At 39.7% G+C, this 17,726-nt stretch overlaps 1 protein-coding gene across 1 annotated transcript in view; it reads left to right on the top strand.

Moving 5' to 3' along the window:
* The window catches only part of dcc (DCC netrin 1 receptor), a 355,407-nt gene that overhangs the window by 193,192 nt on the left and 144,489 nt on the right, over positions 1-17,726 (top strand). The window contains exon 8 of the mRNA XM_080303632.1: positions 11,264-11,423. Coding sequence (XP_080159758.1) covers positions 11,264-11,423 — 160 coding nt within the window. The remainder of the gene's footprint in view (positions 1-11,263; positions 11,424-17,726) is intronic.

Genomic DNA, 17,726 nt, shown 5'->3' with positions numbered 1-17,726 from the left:
GTGTGTGTGTGTGTGTGTGTGTGTGTGTGTGTGTGTGTGTGTGTGTGTAAGAAGATAGATTTAGGGTGAGGAGCTCAGTCATTGGTGAGGCCTCCACACTGGAAGTAGCCAGGTGAGGTGGCTTATGCTGCACTCAACAGGAATAAACAGTCTAATGGATAGTGACCCACTGAAAACTCAAAGATCTTAATGAGAACGTCAGCACTCACAGGTGCACATACAGGCCAAAATGACCAGGATGCCCACTAGGACGCCTCCTGAGGGCGACTCTTTGGAATGGCTCAGTGTCCACCCTGCAGGGGCTGGAGGAGGTGGCTGGAGAGAGAGAGGTCTGGGCCTCTCTGTTAGGCTATTAATGGTTGTAATAGTGGATGTCCTACATATATAAGCGTATGGATCAATGGTCAGATTCACCCCCTTCCCCCTCTCCTCCACCCCAATTTGATTTAATTTAATTGTGTGTGACATGCATGGATATATTTTATGATTTATGCGCACATTAATAGGCCTATTCTTAGGAGTCCCCTGGGATGATTGGTTTGGGTTTCAGTGATGAGGTAAATTGATTTTTAGAATGTTAGCAGCCATATTTTGCTTTGCTGCGAGTGAGTTTTATGTTGTCTGCATCCATTATCCATAACCACTTATCCTTTGGAGTGTCAAAGCAGAGGGGAGGTTAGAGCTGACCCTTCCATAGAAAAGTGTTTCCTCTCCATGTGGGCTTCACAGTCTCTTATCTGTTACATGTCCTGCGTGCAGCTGGCCTTGTACACACTTGTGCATCAGAGCTATTGGTAAAAAAATTTCCTATTTTGTTTTGTGTTCCTATAACCTCTTCACCTACTCACAACACCACAGCACTTTTTATCAGTTGTGAGTCACGTTGTGAGTTTCCCTGATGAATCTGAAGGAGGCTGAATAAAAGTTATTTCAAAATGAAGGAAAAAATCAAATGTACAGTGCTTGTATGAAAATAAGTTTTCACACGGGATGCAGCACCTGTTCTGTCATTCTCAGAAAACAGTTATTTTCCATAGTTTGTCCTGCACAATAACAAGCTGTTGCCGTTACTGAGCATAACCCAAAGTCATCACTGCGTTCAATTTGGGAGCTTTTGCAGGCGCTGTGGTCAAAGTCAGATAAATCTGCATTGTGTGACCTCCATAGTGAATAAAAACAAGAGGGAAGCAAAATGGAAGAAAATTGATAAAGTAATTAATGGATACAAGTTTGCATCAAAGTCACAGGAGGAAAAACCCATTCTTGGAAGAATTTGAGTACATCATGTCTGACTGGTAGCAGTCGCTTTGCTTATTGATGGTCAGCACTGTGTCTAAACACAGCTTCCATTTGGTGTGTGCTTCATAAGCTTTACAGATCTGTTAAAGCTGTTGAGAAAAAAGAAGGAAAAAGACAGACGTGATTCGAACTCCACCTATATTGCTCTGACCTCAGTGTTCCCTCGAACAGTACACTGAGCGTTGTTTTTATGATGCACTAAGTTTAACAGTTAATTACCAAAAAGCTCAGTTTTACCTGATGTACTTTTTTTAGACTTCAAACATGACCAAAGCTTTTATACTTGCAGGGCGCTGGTACGTCTGCATTGCACTGCTGTTGTGACTCAAACTGAGTATCAGATAGGGTCTATTTTTTATTTTAAGGCACCTTGTGAAGCTAATATTTATTTGTAAATTGAGTATTTTAGGGTTTTGAACTGTTGAAGAAAATAATGAAAATTCTGCTGTTCAAATAAACGCAGTTTTTATTTTTATAATTCATAAGTCAGAGAACAGTTAAGTGGTTAAATTGCTGCTTTGGTTGTTTGTTGTGTTTTGTTGACAGAAAATAAGCTTTTTAAAGAATACCAAGTCACTAGAAGGGTAGCTGGTAACCTGTCGGATCCTGTAACAGGGTAAAACAATAAATGCTGAAGCAGATGAAATCTAAATCCTCGGTTTCTGAATAGCATCTTAAGTGTAGCACACTCTGTTTTGCCTCTGTGCTGCATGTATGAGTTATAATACTCCAGTGCATTGTCTTTTGAAATAATCCATATATGCAATACAGACACGCAAAGGTCTGATATCTTGGGTGTAGAATCCTCAGAGCTGAAAACAAACTCCCCTAAAGATCATCCAGGCAGCAGAAACAATATAAATGCAGAGCAGCTTGTAGGAAATGGACAGAGGCTCTTTGTGTGTGTGTTTGTGTATGCGTGTGTGCGTGCACAGGTATCATCTGTCGCAGGACAGACTGCAGTGTAATTTTCAGCACTTATTCAGATTGTTTTCCTGCTCTTCTTCTGTGGTGTCTGACTCTATTATTTAGCCCACCCGTCTATTTTCAGCAGAGAGTGACGCTTTACTGCGCAGCGTCGGCTCAGTTTTTTTGGCTGGGTCACCGAGCGGGAACAAATCCGCCCTTCACACCCTGAAATCTCATCTCACAGAGTCAAGAGGAGGTGTGTTAAAACTCCTCCGTTTCGCACTGTGCTTCTTTTTCCCCTCTGATCTTTCTTTTGCTTTCCCTCTCAGTCTTGTTTTTCCTTCTCCGTTTCTTGCTTCTTCCCTTCTTCTCCTTTCATCCTCTCCCTTTTCTTTATCTTCTGTATTTTCTTACTACCTTCTACCATCTTGAATTTTCTTTTCCCATTTTCATATTATTGCATCTGTATTACTTCTTCTTCTTTTATTTCACTATCCTTGTTTTCATTCCCCCTTTTTTCTACAGCATTTCCTCCATTTTCTCCTTGATTGTCTGTCTTTCTCTTGCTTCCCTCTTTCATTTCATTGCACCATAAAGTGTGAAATGTGCGCTTGCAAAGTCAGTGAAGCTTTATTGACAAGTGTGGATGGACAAAAGCATTTAAAGACTCTGTGGGGAGTCACGACCTCTGACCGCGGGGATAAATTGGATTTCTCTCAGCTTATGACGGAGGAATGGCGAGGAGAGGAGTTGTGACATTTGATGGTATCAGTTTAGTTTCACATGAGTAGCTTTCAGTTAGGAGTTGTTGAGAGATGACATCTTTCCATAATTACCCTTCACACACAGGTACAGTATATAGGTCACTGCACTTTTATTGTTGAAGTGGTGATATGAACACACCATCCATCTAAACTGTGAGTGTGTGTGTTTGTCTAGGTGTGCGTGAGTGTGTGTGTGTGTGCGCGTGCTTATCTTTGCAAGGAATAATTCGAGTTTTAGAGGCATCTGTAGAACATTTTGGATGATCCTCTCTTCAGGACCGACAGTCAAATGGCTGCTCAATAGTTAAGACTTGGTTTTATCGTTAAGTAATGGCTGGGTTATGGACTCCCAGATAGCTGGTCTGAAATCAAATGTGTTTAATGTCCTTCCGATGACAGACAGAGTGGGAAACTGTTTCTGACAGTTTCTGCAGGGAGACACTGAGACTGTTGTTTGGTTTCACACAGACCATAAATCCTCTTTTAGAAGTGGGTTAGCGGTACGATTAAGGTTGGGCTAACCTCTTAACATCCACTTAGATATAGGGGTAAGGTGACATTTTCACCTCATGTTGAACCAGCAGTTTCATAAACTTTTCAAATAAAGCCTCTTACATGCATTTTGGTTTTACAGTTCTTTTTTGCCACACAGGTAAAGGTTCAGGGAGTAGATATGGACCCAGTTCTAATGCCACTGCTCATTCCACACAGCCAAACACTTGGAGGATGTTAAGTGGTTAAACCATAGACTGAAAAGATAGATGTACCTTAGAAGTGTGGCTCTTTAGTTCCCTTGGTCTGTAACCTCTTTCCTGATGAGTTCTAGGTCTCAAATGGTAGTTTCAGGGCTTTCTAATACCAGCTGAGGCTCTTTAACCTCATGAGTTAAAATGAGTGTTAGACTTAAAACCTTTTTTGGTGGAGATCGTGAGTGAATTTTGTTTTGAGTTCAAAACCACGTCTCAGAAACTTGATGATAATGTTCATTTTGTAAATCATGGTCCAAATTAGAATTAAACAATAAACTAATAAAACATGGTATGCTTTAATATGGGGTGGGATAGTTGTACAGGTTAGCACTGTTGAATTAGAGCAAGAGGTCCTGGACTTAAATCCAGTCTGGGCCTTTCTCTGTGGAGTTAGCGTGTTGTCTAAATGCTTGCTTGGGATCACAGTGGAAGACATGCCGCTCCTTTTTAAGGCATACCATCTCGTTTCGGTTAGATTAATTGGTAATCCTAAATTAGTCATTGGTGTGATTGTGATTGTGAATGGTTGCAGGTCTGAGGGTGGACCCTACCTGAATATGCTATATTCACCCACAATCATTATACAGTGGGGCAAAAAAGTATTTAGTCAGCCACCGATTGTGCAAGTTCCCCCACCTAAAATGATGACAGAGGTTAGTAATTTGCACCAGAGGTACACTTCAACTGTGAGAGACAGAATGTGAAAAAAAAATCCATGAATCCACATGGTAGGATTTGTAAAGAATTTATTCGTAATTCAGGGTGGAAAATAAGTATTTGGTCAATAACAAAAATACAACACAATACTTTGTAACATAACCTTTGTTGGCAATAACAGAGGTCAAACGTTTACTATAGGTCTTTACCAGGTTTGCACACACAGTAGCTGGTATTTTGGCCCATTCCTCCATGCAGATCTTCTCGAGAGCAGTGATGTTTTGGGGCTGTCGCCGAGCAACACGGACTTTCAACTCCCACCACAGATTTTCTATGGGGTTGAGGTCTGGAGACTGGCTAGGCCACTCCAGGACTTTCAAATGCTTCTTACGGAGCCACTCCTTTGTTGCCCGGGCGGTGTGTTTTGGATCATTGTCATGTTGGAAGACCCAGCCTCGTTTCATCTTCAAAGTTCTCACTGATGGAAGGAGGTTTTGGCTCAAAATCTCACGATACATGGCCCCATTCATTCTGTCCTTAACACGGATCAGTCGTCCTGTCCCCTTGGCAGAAAAACAGCCCCATAGCATGATGTTTCCACCCCCATGCTTCACAGTAGGTATGGTGTTCTTGGGATGCAACTCAGTATTCTTCTTCCTCCAAACACGACGAGTTGAGTCTACACCAAAAAGTTCTACTTTGGTTTCATCTGACCACATGACATTCTCCCAATCCTCTGCTGTATCATCCATGTGCTCTCTGGCAAACTTCAGACGGGCCTGGACATGCACTGGCTTCAGCAGCGGAACACGTCTGCCACTGCGGGATTCGATTCCCTGCCGTTGTAGTGTGTTACTGATGGTGACCTTTGTTACTTTGGTCCCAGCTCTCTGCAGGTCATTCACCAGGTCCCCCCGTGTGGTTCTGGGATCTTTGCTCACCGTTCTCATGATCATTTTGACCCCACGGGATGAGATCTTGCGTGGAGCCCCAGATCGAGGGAGATTATCAGTGGTCTTGTATGTCTTCCATTTTCTGATGATTGCTCCCACAGTTGATTTTTTCACACCAAGCTGCTTGCCTATTGTAGATTCACTCTTCCCAGTCTGGTGCAGGTCTACAATACTTTTCCTGGTGTCCTTCGAAAGCTCTTTGGTCTTGGCCATGGCGGAGTTTGGAGTCTGACTGTTTGAGGCTGTGGACAGGTGTCTTTTATACAGATGATGAGTTCAAACAGGTGCCATTCATACAGGTAACGAGTGGGGGACAGAAAAGCTTCTTACAGAAGACGTTACAGGTCTGTGAGAGCCAGAGATTTTCCTTGTTTGAGGTGACCAAATACTTATTTTCCACCCTAATTTACGAATAAATTCTTTACAAATCCTACCATGTGGATTCATGGATTTTTTTTTCACATTCTGTCTCTCACAGTTGAAATGTGCCTCTGGTGCAAATTACTGACCTCTGTCATCATTTTAAGTGGGGGAACTTGCACAATCGGTGGCTGACTAAATACTTTTTTGCCCCACTGTAGGTACAACACATACTCTACCTCCAGTGAGGTCTAAGTCATGTGATGACCCCAAACTCTAGTCCAGCCCTAGCTCCAACTCTAAGTTTTGGAGCAAACCAAAATGACTTTGTTGAACCAAAAATAATAATTGTTTGTGATACTTGTAAGTTTAATTAATTATTTTCTTTGTAACCTGATTGGCTATACTTGGGAGAACATAGGGTCATGCTATGATAACTTAGACCTCGCAGGTTAAAAATAATCCAGTATGGGTTATTTTGATAACACAGTGCTGTGTCAAATGAGAAGAAATACACAACTGGGTTATTTTGATGCACCACGGTGATTTTAACAATCAACCAAAACATTTTTAATTCATCTTAAGACTATTAATAACGATGCACAGCCCAATGTGTAGATCATACATTTTAAGCAGTGTAAAAGTTTGTAGACCATAACATTATTTCTGCATCTTTGTCACATTTGAACAGCTAAGGTGTGCTTTACATCTGGGAGTATGTCATGGTTTCATTTTTTCCTGTCTTGGAGGCAGACACTGTAGGACAGGAAAATATGCTTTTCATTTCTAATGGTATACTTTGAGGACATATTATTTTCTTTTCAGTATTTAACTAACTGAAATTAGTGCAGAGATGAAAAACAGCTGATAGTTGATGGATATACATAGTTTGTGTGTATGTATAAGCACCCACAGCATGCCTTGAAAAAGGTCCAGAACATATAGTAAAGTCACTTATCCATGCACAGATTCTGGTGTAGCCACTTAAAAATTGCTATTCTGAGCACCATTTGAATATGTTTGCTTTTCATTATTTTTATAGATACAGATAGATAGAAGACTGAATACAAAACAACCTGACTTCATAGTGTGATGGATTCCACAAGGTGGAAGTTTTATCCATGTTGTGGTCATCAAAAAACATCTTTTCTTCACACTAATTCTCCATATATCCTACTCTACTGCCTCTCAAGACACTGGGTTTGAGTCGAGGAATAGTGGAGGCCACTGAAATCTACAAATAATGTCCTGTTGGTGAGACAAGTTTGAGACTTTAGGTTTCTTTTTGACATGATGCCTTATAATTAGAAGATGGTAAATTATGGGACCCAAATGGTCACCAACAATACTCAAATGGACTTTGGAATTCAAACCATAATTGGTTGTCAATAAGGGGCCAAAAGTGTGTACAAACAACTTTCCCAGCACTGTCCATGCCCATGATTTCATGCTGCTCACGCCAAATTCTGAGGCTACCATCTGTATCTATGTATTCCCAGTTTTTGGTGAGCCTGTACACACTGCAGATTAAAAATTGTTTTCTTGGATGAAAAGTGAAGTGGAAGCTTGCGCCTCAAGAAAAAGCTTCAAGAAAACTTTTGTATTCTACTGGTCATTACAGTTGTGCATATCTGAGATACCCTAACCTTTCCGTTTATTCCGGTGAGTCTAGGTACTCACCTTGCATGAATAAGCAGGTCTAAAGGTCAACCTGATAAATTGCTTTTTAATAAATAACACCATGTCCACAACCTTGGACTCAGGTTTGACGTCAAATAATTGTTGCTGTCCAAACGGTTTGCCTGAAAGTATTGTTATTGCGCAGGGTGGCTATTTTTGTCTAAGAATTATATAGAGACTTTAAACTTCCTGTTAAGTTACGGCATTGACTTTGGGACTCTCAATGACATGAGTTTAAACCTCACAGGCGGTCACCTCGTTATCCATTGAACTGGCCTTGTGACATAGAGCAATTGTCCTTTATTTTATTGCCTATCACAGCTGTTACTGGAGATTTTACTGAGATACATTAAAAGTATGAAGGGAGTTGGGAAAGGGAGGATGGAGCTGTTCAGAAAGTGTGCCTGAAACCTTGATAGTGACATGTAGAAACAGCAGCAATTATTTGACTGAATAAATCTGCAGAGGCACAGCAATATTCTGTGGTTGGTCAATTTGAATGTTAATCATAAGTACAGGTAGGCAGCCTGGAACAAATGGAGTGGTCTTCATGCTGACAGGTGAAAGTCTGAAGAGAAGAGATTAAACTGCTTCACTGCACTTGTCTAAGAGATTTAAGAAAATGACTAAAAATGAATGTTCCAGAACATGCCGTTCATTTTATTTGTATTTTTTAAAAACTTTACTTTTTGCTCAAAAAAGAAAACTTAGACATAATACGGAATATTTAAACCTCTCAAATGAGTTTCAGATAATACTGAATACTGTCAGTGACCAAGAATCTGAACAAGTAGATAGTAAAATGTGAGTAACCTGCACATCCAGAGGAGAGCAGTCATTCTTGATTTCATTCTCATCTTCATTTACTGTACTTTTCTTATAATCTGCAAGGTAACATATTTTCATACTGATCTGAGCATTTCATACTTGTACCACACAGAGCAAGAGTTACTGGTTTCCATTTCCATACCTCTCGAGATTGGATGTGTAGTAGATTTGTGGTTCAAAGATTTGCCACGTTCGATAAGGAGGAGATATTAATAATACAGGTGGAAATAACACTCATGGCATCTTTTTGAAGGGTGTCAGACTGAATGATTGTTTTCTTTGTTCCCTGATTGCCAAGACTGAGAAGAACGATTTAATAAAAACAAAAATGACAAATTTCCATTGCCTAGGGCTAGACTTGAGGTCTTTGTTAGCAATGACATAGACCTCAGAGGTTTAAGAAATACCCAGCTGCCAGTCAAAATGCTACAGACGTACAGACTTTGAAAAATGAACTGAATCTTAAGAAACCTCTACATGGCATTAGCAGCTGTCCCACCTTTGCTTTGATTATATTCATACAGTATAAAGGGTAGATTTCTGCTACAGTCAAGCAGTAGTTGTAATAGAAGGTTCAACATGAACAGTCAGCATGAACTCTTTGGTAATGGTACGTGAATCAGTGTTAATGGCCAAGAGTAAATCATCATTACAGTGGGATGCAAAAGTTTGGGGAACTTTGTTAATAGTCATTATTTCCCTGTATAAATCGTTGGTTGTTACAATAAAAAATGTCAGTTAAATATATCATATAGCAGACACACACAGTGATATTTGAGAAGTGAAATTAAGTTTATTGGATTTACAGAAAGTGTGCAATAATTAATTAAACAAAATCAGGCAGGTGCATAAATTTGGGCACTGTTGTCATTCTATTGATTTCAAAGCCTTTGAACTAATTATTGGAACTCAAATCGGCTTGGTAAGCTCAGTGACCCCTGACCTACATACACAGGTGAATCCAATAATGAGAAAGAGTATTTAAGGGGGTCAGTTTCCCTCCTCATTTAATTTACTCTGAAGAGTAGCAACATGGGGGTCTCAAAACAACTCTCAAATGACCTGAAGACAAAGATTGTTCACCATCATGGTTTAGGGGAAGGATACAGAAAGCTGTCTCAGAGATTTAAGCTGTCTGTTTCCACAGTTAGGAACATGTTGAGAAAATGGACGACCACAGGCTCAGTTAGGTTAAGGCTCGAAGTGGCTGACCAAGAAAAATCTCGGATAGACAGAAGCGACGAATGGTGAGAACAGTTAGAGTCAACCCACAGACCAGCACCAAAGACCTACAACATCATCTTGCAGCAGATGGAGTCGCTGTGCATCGTTCAACCATTCGGCGCACTTTACACAAGGAGATGCTGTATGTGAGAGTGATGCAGAGGAAGCCTTTTCTCCGCCCACAGCACAAACGGAGCTGCTTGAGGTTTGCTAAATGACATTTGGACAAGCCAGCTTCAATCTGGAATAAGTTGCTGTGGACTGATGAAACTAAAACTGAGCTATTTGGGCATAACAAAGGACATTATGCATGGAGGAAAAAGAGCACAGCATTCCAAGAAAAACACCTGCTACCTACAGTAAAATATGGTGGTGGTTCCATGATGCTGTGGGGCTGTGTGGCCAGTGCAGGGACTGGGAATCTTTTCAAAGTTGAGGGACACATAGATTCCACTCAATATCAGCAGATTCTGGAGACCAATGTCCAGGAATTAGTGACAAAGCTGAAGCTGCGGCGGGGCTGGATCTTTCAACAAGACAACGACCCAAAACACTGCTCAAAATCCACTAAGGCATTCATGCAGAGGAACAAGTACAACATTCTGCAATGGCCATCTCAGTCCCCAGACCTGAATATTATTGAAAATCTGTGGTGTGAGTTAAAGAGAGCTGCCCATGCTCAGAAGCCATCAAACCTGAATGAACTAGAGATGTTTTGTAAAGAGGAATGGTCCAAAATACCATCAACCACAATCCCGACTCTCATTGGAACCTACAGGAAGCGTTTAGAGGCTGTGATTTCTGCAAAAGGCAGATCTATTAAATATTGATTTCATTTCTTTTTTTGTGGTGCCCAAATTTATGCACCTGCCTGATTTTGTTTTAAAAATTATTGCACACTTTCTGTAAATCCAATAAACTTCATTTCACTTCTCAAATATCACTGTGTGTGTGTCGTATGATATATCTAATAGGGGTGCAACGATACAAAAAATTCACGGTTCGATTCGGCTGATACTTTGGTGTCACGGTTCGGTATTTTTTCGATACAAAAAAAAGTTCATGCCTTTTTAATTTGTCATTTATTAAAATTATAAATATATATTTTAACTCAAAAGTACCCTTTTTAAATTTAATGTTGCTGAAACAACAAAATAATAAAAAAAAAATCTATCTGATTGAGAAATCACTCATCTTTGGAAAAGAGTGTTTATTGCAGAGAAATGGTTCATATTCATAAGAATTCAATTCATTCATAACACATTCATAAGAATTCAGATTTGTTTTCATCTTCTGAGAACTGAACTGAACATTGTGAGAAGAGTAGGAACTTTAAAGGATCATTTTCACATAAAATTAATATACCATGTGTGTTTTAATGTCATGGCATTAAAACAGTGTTAACATTCAGATGACTGATATCTGTTTGATATCTGATTGATAACTAAGCTCTTCAGATGCTCTGCTGCTTTTTCTTCTTGGCTGAGATCTTCTTTACCACTCTTCTTCCTTCTTTTCTTCCTTTTTGTCTCTTCCACGTCTTTTCCGTTCCTTATCTGCTCATCTCATCTGTCCTTTGCTCTTTTTGTTGTTTTTTTTCTTTGCTCTGTCTCCTTTGCTCGCCTCCCGCACCTCCCCTCCACCTCCCCCCCGTCGTCCCCCATCCTTTTCCCTGCTTCTCCTTTCCTTTGCTTTCCCCTCCCTTCCCTGGATGAACTGTTAACAGAGCCCACGCCCACTCAGAATCTACCTTCCTTCACACCTCCTCCTCTTCCCCGCCCTTCTCCTGCTCCTTCTGGCACCCCTTTGACTTACTCCTCCTCCTCTGATCCCCCACCAGTGTCCCCCAGCCCAGGCGTTGCCCTCCCCTCTGCCCCCCGCGACCTGGTCCCTGTCCTAGTGTCCAGCCGATTTGTCCGACTCAGCTGGCGCCCCCCAGAGGAGACCGGAGGAGCTGTTCAAACCTACGGTGTTTATTACTCCCAGGATGGAATCGATAGGTAAGATAAGCCTGATTTTCTTTTTTCTTTATTTCTTTCTTTCTAAAAAATGTGTCTTTGTTTGCTCTGACACGGTCGGTGAATCTGCATTATTTTTGTAGTTAAAAGCACAACAGATAAACTGGCTGTATGCATGCGCAGGACTGCTTTGAAGTGAAGTACTGGAAAAAAAATTTAATCTTTACCCCTTTATGGAATAGAATAATATAGTCCTTTAGTGTCCTTGTGCATGTACAACAAAATTGTAGAAATGGAGGACCTATTGTTTCACTTCATCCAGAGGGAAGTGGTAATATGGACAATTACAGGAAAAAATTTCATTTTATTAAAAATTTGACAGGTGCCCGCAGTAGGCCATCAGTAACAACGATTAACAATAATTAAAAAAAAAAAAAAAAAGCAGCTTTTTAAAGTTGTGTTTAAATGTTTGTCACATAAGTGCCACCCCATGGGGATAAACAATTAAGACAACGGGAGGTTGGCCGTTATAGGGCCTTGGTGAATAAATTCCCATAGACAACCATGTTAAAATGGCCAAATTTACAGAAGAAAAGGTTGAGAGAAAAGGTTCAAAGTCTGATTTTCAATAATTTTGGGTTACTTTCCCCTTTAAACCAACTGTAGTTGGTATTTTTTTATAACTCTGGATATGGTAAATTATTGCATTTGTCTCAGAATGTAGTTTTAATTGGCTCTCTGACCAATTACATCTTGTGCTGTGCCACTAATTGTAGTAACAGACTGTATTACCGTATTTTTCGGACCATAAGGCGCACAGGATTATAAGGCGCACTGTTGACAAACAGGTCGGTTTTCATACATAAGGCGCACCGGATAATAAAGAACGTTAAACGAAACAAAACAGCCAGATAAGTCAAACTTTACTCAACTCATTCCTCTTGCGTCCTCTACTTACGTACCATTGATTCATTAATGTTGAATTCTCTGGTAGCTGCTCTATAAACACTGGAACAACAGTATATGTTGTTCCAGCTATGTAACTTTGCACTGTCCACTTTCTGCTGTAACAAAACAAATTTCCCATGTGTGGGATTAATAAAGTTTATCTTATCTTACATTAATAACTGTGATTGCATTTGTCAAAAAAAAAAACATCGGGAAAAAAGTTAACGTTCATTCTCCAGGTTCACTGTGTTATGCTTTGGTATGCTAACATAGCTGTGTCGCTAGCAATCACTAGCACAGCTGTCATGAATCGTTGTGCGGCAGGCAGGAGTTGGACCCAAAATGCAGGACTCAGGCACGAGGTTTAAACACAAAGAACTCAGCTTTATTCGCTGGCAGGAGAAAGTCATACAAAGCAAACTAAACTAGAAACTCACAAACTAAACTCACAGTGAAACACAGGGAGATCCACACAGAATGCGGGACGACGCGACACTGACTCAGAGAAAGACAGGGTTTAAATACACTAGGAAGTAACGAGGGGAATGAGACACAGAAGGAGGGCACAGCTGGGAGAAATCAGGACTGACGAGACAAGCAAAGCAGGACACATTTACATAAGACACGGACCATCAAAGTAAAACAGGAAGTATCACACAGAGACGCAAACTTGACACAGTGGAGACAGCAACTAAGAAACACAGAGACATAAACCATAAGGCAGAGGACTCTAAGAACCGAAAGACACAGAGGGGAACTCAAACATGCAGACACAGACTACACAGAACAGAGGGGACACAGAGAAACATGAAGGGCAAGGGATCGAAACTAGAAACCATAGAATAACTCACACAAGTACAATAATACAAACATCACAAGGAACTAAAAACGCTGGGTCAGGAGACCCAGGACCGTGACAACAGCATTATATATCATCTAGCCTAACCTAACTTCAGTAACCCTACAAACGTCACTATTGTGTAGTTTTCTGTCTTCATTCATGTTGGAAGTGATAGCAGAGCTGTACGTTTTATTTTTTTCCAGCAGTCTCTTAGTCAGAACATGATATATCATGCTTAGGTAACTAGTGAAACCAGCAAGCTAACTTCCTGCTAACTTCCTGCTAACTTCTAATTCCGTTAAATTTTATAAATTCTGTTTTCATGGATGCCTGGATGTTAAACTTAATTGTTACACCTAGTAAAGCAGAAACACTGATCATTTTATTAAAGATGAAAGAATTTACACAGTGTTCGTTTGGGACATGATGCGGACGGAGTTTTGGACCCAGATTACTCTGAGCTGCGAGGCTCATGACTACGGTAGCCAAAACACTCAGACAATCCATTAAGCGGTACGGCTTCGTAGCTTAGCAAAGTACTACTGAAACATTTTTTGACAGATTTTTTAGCGCAGTGTACCACATAAAATCGGTTCGAGGTCAGTAAACACAGCCAGAATTCATAGATAAGGCGCACCAGATTATAAGGTGCACTGTTGATTTTTTTGGGGGGAGAAAATTAAAGGATTTTAAGTGCGCCTTATAGTGCGGAAAATACGGTAATAGTAAATGTCTACGAAGGCTGCCAACAGCACTTAAACCTGGTCCTAACTAAGCCTGGTCATTTTTTTATCAGTGCTCATTTAAATGAATTGTGTTGACTGTAATAGGGTAGAAGCAGCTAGGGAGAATCAATAGCAATTTAATCAATGTTCACATAGAAAAATAAGAAAATCAACAGCTATACAGACACTATGAGAAAACAATAAAAATCAACTGATTAATTGTTCTAATTAGAGAAACCTTCAATCATAAAGTGAAAAAAACATCTCTCAAGCAATGCTAATATTATAATATGTATTATCTCCTATCTCTCACACAACCATAAGTTCTCATTCAGCTCCTCTAGCTGAAAGACACCCAACTTTGGCTTTATAGTTACAAGCTCTATAGACACAGACACAATCCTGCACCTAACTAGACGTAGGATTTGGGGTTTGGGTGATAGTAGCAAGAAAAACAAGGTGGAAATCCTTGACGCAATTTCCCAGATCCCAATGTTTTTCCTAGAATATTTTACTTATTGTTATTTAAACAAAAGGAGAATTTTAAAAAGAGAAGCATGAGAGATGAACCCCTTTCTGATTATTTCTTTGAAAATGGATTAACTGGATAACTATTAAAGTATACATTTTAATTCTTTATTTGCATATATATGTTTAAAAAATCTTCATTTGCAAAGTTACAAGAGCCATAAATGCTTAGTTCAGGTGGGGAAACGATGTAATCACAGTATTGTAAGATGGTGAAAAATATCTCCTCGCCTAAAGAACGGTCAAGGTGATAAAGGATTGAAGAAAGAGAATCATTGCATAAGCAAAACGATTTGGTGACCCCATATGTGACAGAAAAGCTGAGATGCGCTTTTTTAAAACACTGAACATTTCTGTGGCTTTCAAACCCCAAAATGCACAACGCCAAAAATTTTAATATATGTAATATAATGGGTAAAAGAATGCAAATTGTAACCACCATATAATGCTGTGATTGCAGGCAACCTCTAACTCTCTATGAATAGTACTCATAACCACTATTCACTGGTCATGACAGTTTACGTTAGGGCTGTTCGATATAGCGATATATATCGGATGACGATATGAAAACGTCAATCGTTTCATATTACCCTATCGTTTGTTTCGTGGTGTCGCAAAATAAATTGTTTACTGCAATATTTTTTCATCGTCTTGATGGTTTGGTTATGAAAAGTCTGACATGGACTAAAATTATGCAAGAAACCATCCCCACCTCAGACTCAAACACCGCAAACCTCTTCTACCACCTACGCAAGAGTCACGTAAAAGAGTATGGAGAGAGTTTATGGATGAGAAGCAAAAAAAGAGACATCAGGTGCTCAAAATAAACCTTAGACTCATGCTTTTCCCCGCAGCACACCGTGTAATAAATACTGACAAAGAAAATGGCACAAACTTACAAACTTATATCTAAAAATATTCAGTTTCATGCATTGGTCAAAGAACTGGACTCCAGGTACACAACGCCAAGCTGAAAACATTTCACGCAACTCGAGTTTCCCTATATTCCCAGAATTTACAGAAAGTGTAAAATTTTTGTGATATATATCGTTGTCAGGATGATAAATGTCTTATATTGGGATATGAGATTTTGGTCATATCGCACAGCCCTAGTTTGCATATTAATAATCGTGAAACGTAGCACAAGGCTATTGTTAGTCAGTGGTGTTAGTTTCAGTTATTGGTCTTATCTTTGGTAAGATGCCATGTCATTATAAAGTAATTGCCAAGACATTTCACACAAATCCTGAAGTCATGTCTTGTGGCTCCAAATGAACTATCTGCAGATTGGTAGAGCTGCGTGGGCACATCCTCTGGCAACCAGGATGTGCCCACGCACATTAATATCTGTATAAAGTCTCTATATTATCCAATAAGAAGTGGATGAGGTATTTTTGCCTGGAACAAACTGGCCAGCAGTGACATTGTTTTACAGAGACTTGCTGCTTACTCGGCTGAAAAAGATAGACGAACTCAAGTTGTTGACTCAAAGGCATCTGCAACCAAGATCCTGATTTAGCAGTTGTTAGCTTATAAAGGGATAAAAGTCTGATGGTACAGAGTTTTATACTAACAGTGTGTAAAAGACAACAGTGCATTTCTTAGATCACGGCTCTGGTGCACACAGCAGCTCAAAGCACTGAGTAGAAAAAGCTCTGGGTGACACATTGGTGACTCCCCTGCTGGTGTTAAATGGTTACCTCTGACAGTCGGGGCTCCAGCTGAAGGCTTTCACATCCAGGCTTTTAAGCTTTGTTACCTCAGAGACAATCTAGGCCTGCAGAGCTCTGGGCCTCTGAACGGTAGGCTGGACAAAAGAGCCACTGAAGTTTGTGTCATGAAACGATTCGATAGAGAGATTCTGTCAGTCCTAATGACTTACAGAAGGAATAGAGGCAGAGGTTTTGTCAGTTCTAATGACTTTGAGAAAAATGCCGAGATGGGTTTTGTCAGTGCTAATAACTTGCAGAAAATGAGAGGGGAGGGAGACTGAGAGAGAAAACAATGAAAGATTACAAAAGAAGGGGAATTGGCTGGGGGGAAGGGTGAGAATGACTTTTTTTGTCAGCTGTAATGACTTCCTGGAAATATATTGACAGAAAAATAGAGAAATATCTGGGCAGATCAAGAAAGAAAATGGAAAAGAAAGAAGGCAGAAGGATAAAAAGATGTTTTGAGTAGACATCCATACGAGTCATCACACCTCTTTCCAGAGCAGGTCATACTGATTATTGTTATTTTCAGGATATGTTAGGGTTCTCATAATTACCATCATTTTACATGCCAATGATACCTACCGGTACTCCTTTCTCTTTTCTTTCTCTCTTAATGTTCCCCAGCAATAGCCGTTATTTTGGACTCAATTAGCAATAAAATTAGAACACGTCCTTATACATAGATGCTGTGAGACCAATAAGATGCACAGTTAAATGTAGCCTAAAGCCTTTGACAGGAACTACTATAGGTTTCACTTCAGTTAACCCACCTGACAGGTATTGAAACTTAATGTTAGTCATTATTAGTCTCTGGTTCTCTTCCACAGTGTGTCGTTTGCCCTGTATCCCTCCCCTCAACCCCAACCAGTCACGCCAGATGACTTCCAATACCTGAGCCTAGTTCTGCTTGAAGTTTCTTCCTGTTAAAAAGGAGTTTTTCCTTCCCACTGTTACCAACTACAGGGGTTCATTTGCTAGTTTGGGTTTCTCTCTAATACTGTGGGTCTTTATCTTACAATATAAAGCTCCTTGGGTCAAAGTAGTGGATCAACAAAGATGTCTCTATATCGTTTACTACATGCTTGTTGAAATAGCAAAATGGTGAAAAAATAATACAAAATAGTTTGAGTTGAGAGTTGAGATGATATAATTCTGATCTTCAAGTTGCAGTGGATGTAAATCCCTTTGACACATTTCTGGTATTTAAGTGTACCAAGATAAGTACTAATACAAGACCTGACAAAAAGGGGTATTCGGATATCCCCTGGTATATCAAAAAAATTAAATATAAATATATATATATATATATATATATATATATATATATATATATATATTGGCATTGGTACATTGGCATTGTTAAAATGTCTTAATGTAATGAAGGACTGTCATTTATATTGTTGGGTTTAGTAGCTATTGCCATAACTTTGATTAATACCACACTTAAATAAGGAGATAGCATTTGGAGAAAATAGCATGTATTGTCACATTTAGACATAAATTTGTGGCTGCTGGACTACAGTGAGGAATGACATTTTTGTGCAGAATCCCAAAATGAAAGTAGGAAAACTGCTCTGTCTCAATGTTG

This window comes from Astatotilapia calliptera, chromosome 7 (assembly GCF_964374335.1).
Source record: "Astatotilapia calliptera chromosome 7, fAstCal68.1, whole genome shotgun sequence".
Taxonomy (NCBI): domain Eukaryota; kingdom Metazoa; phylum Chordata; class Actinopteri; order Cichliformes; family Cichlidae; genus Astatotilapia; species Astatotilapia calliptera.
This window is presented reverse-complemented; position numbering and strand designations above follow the sequence as displayed.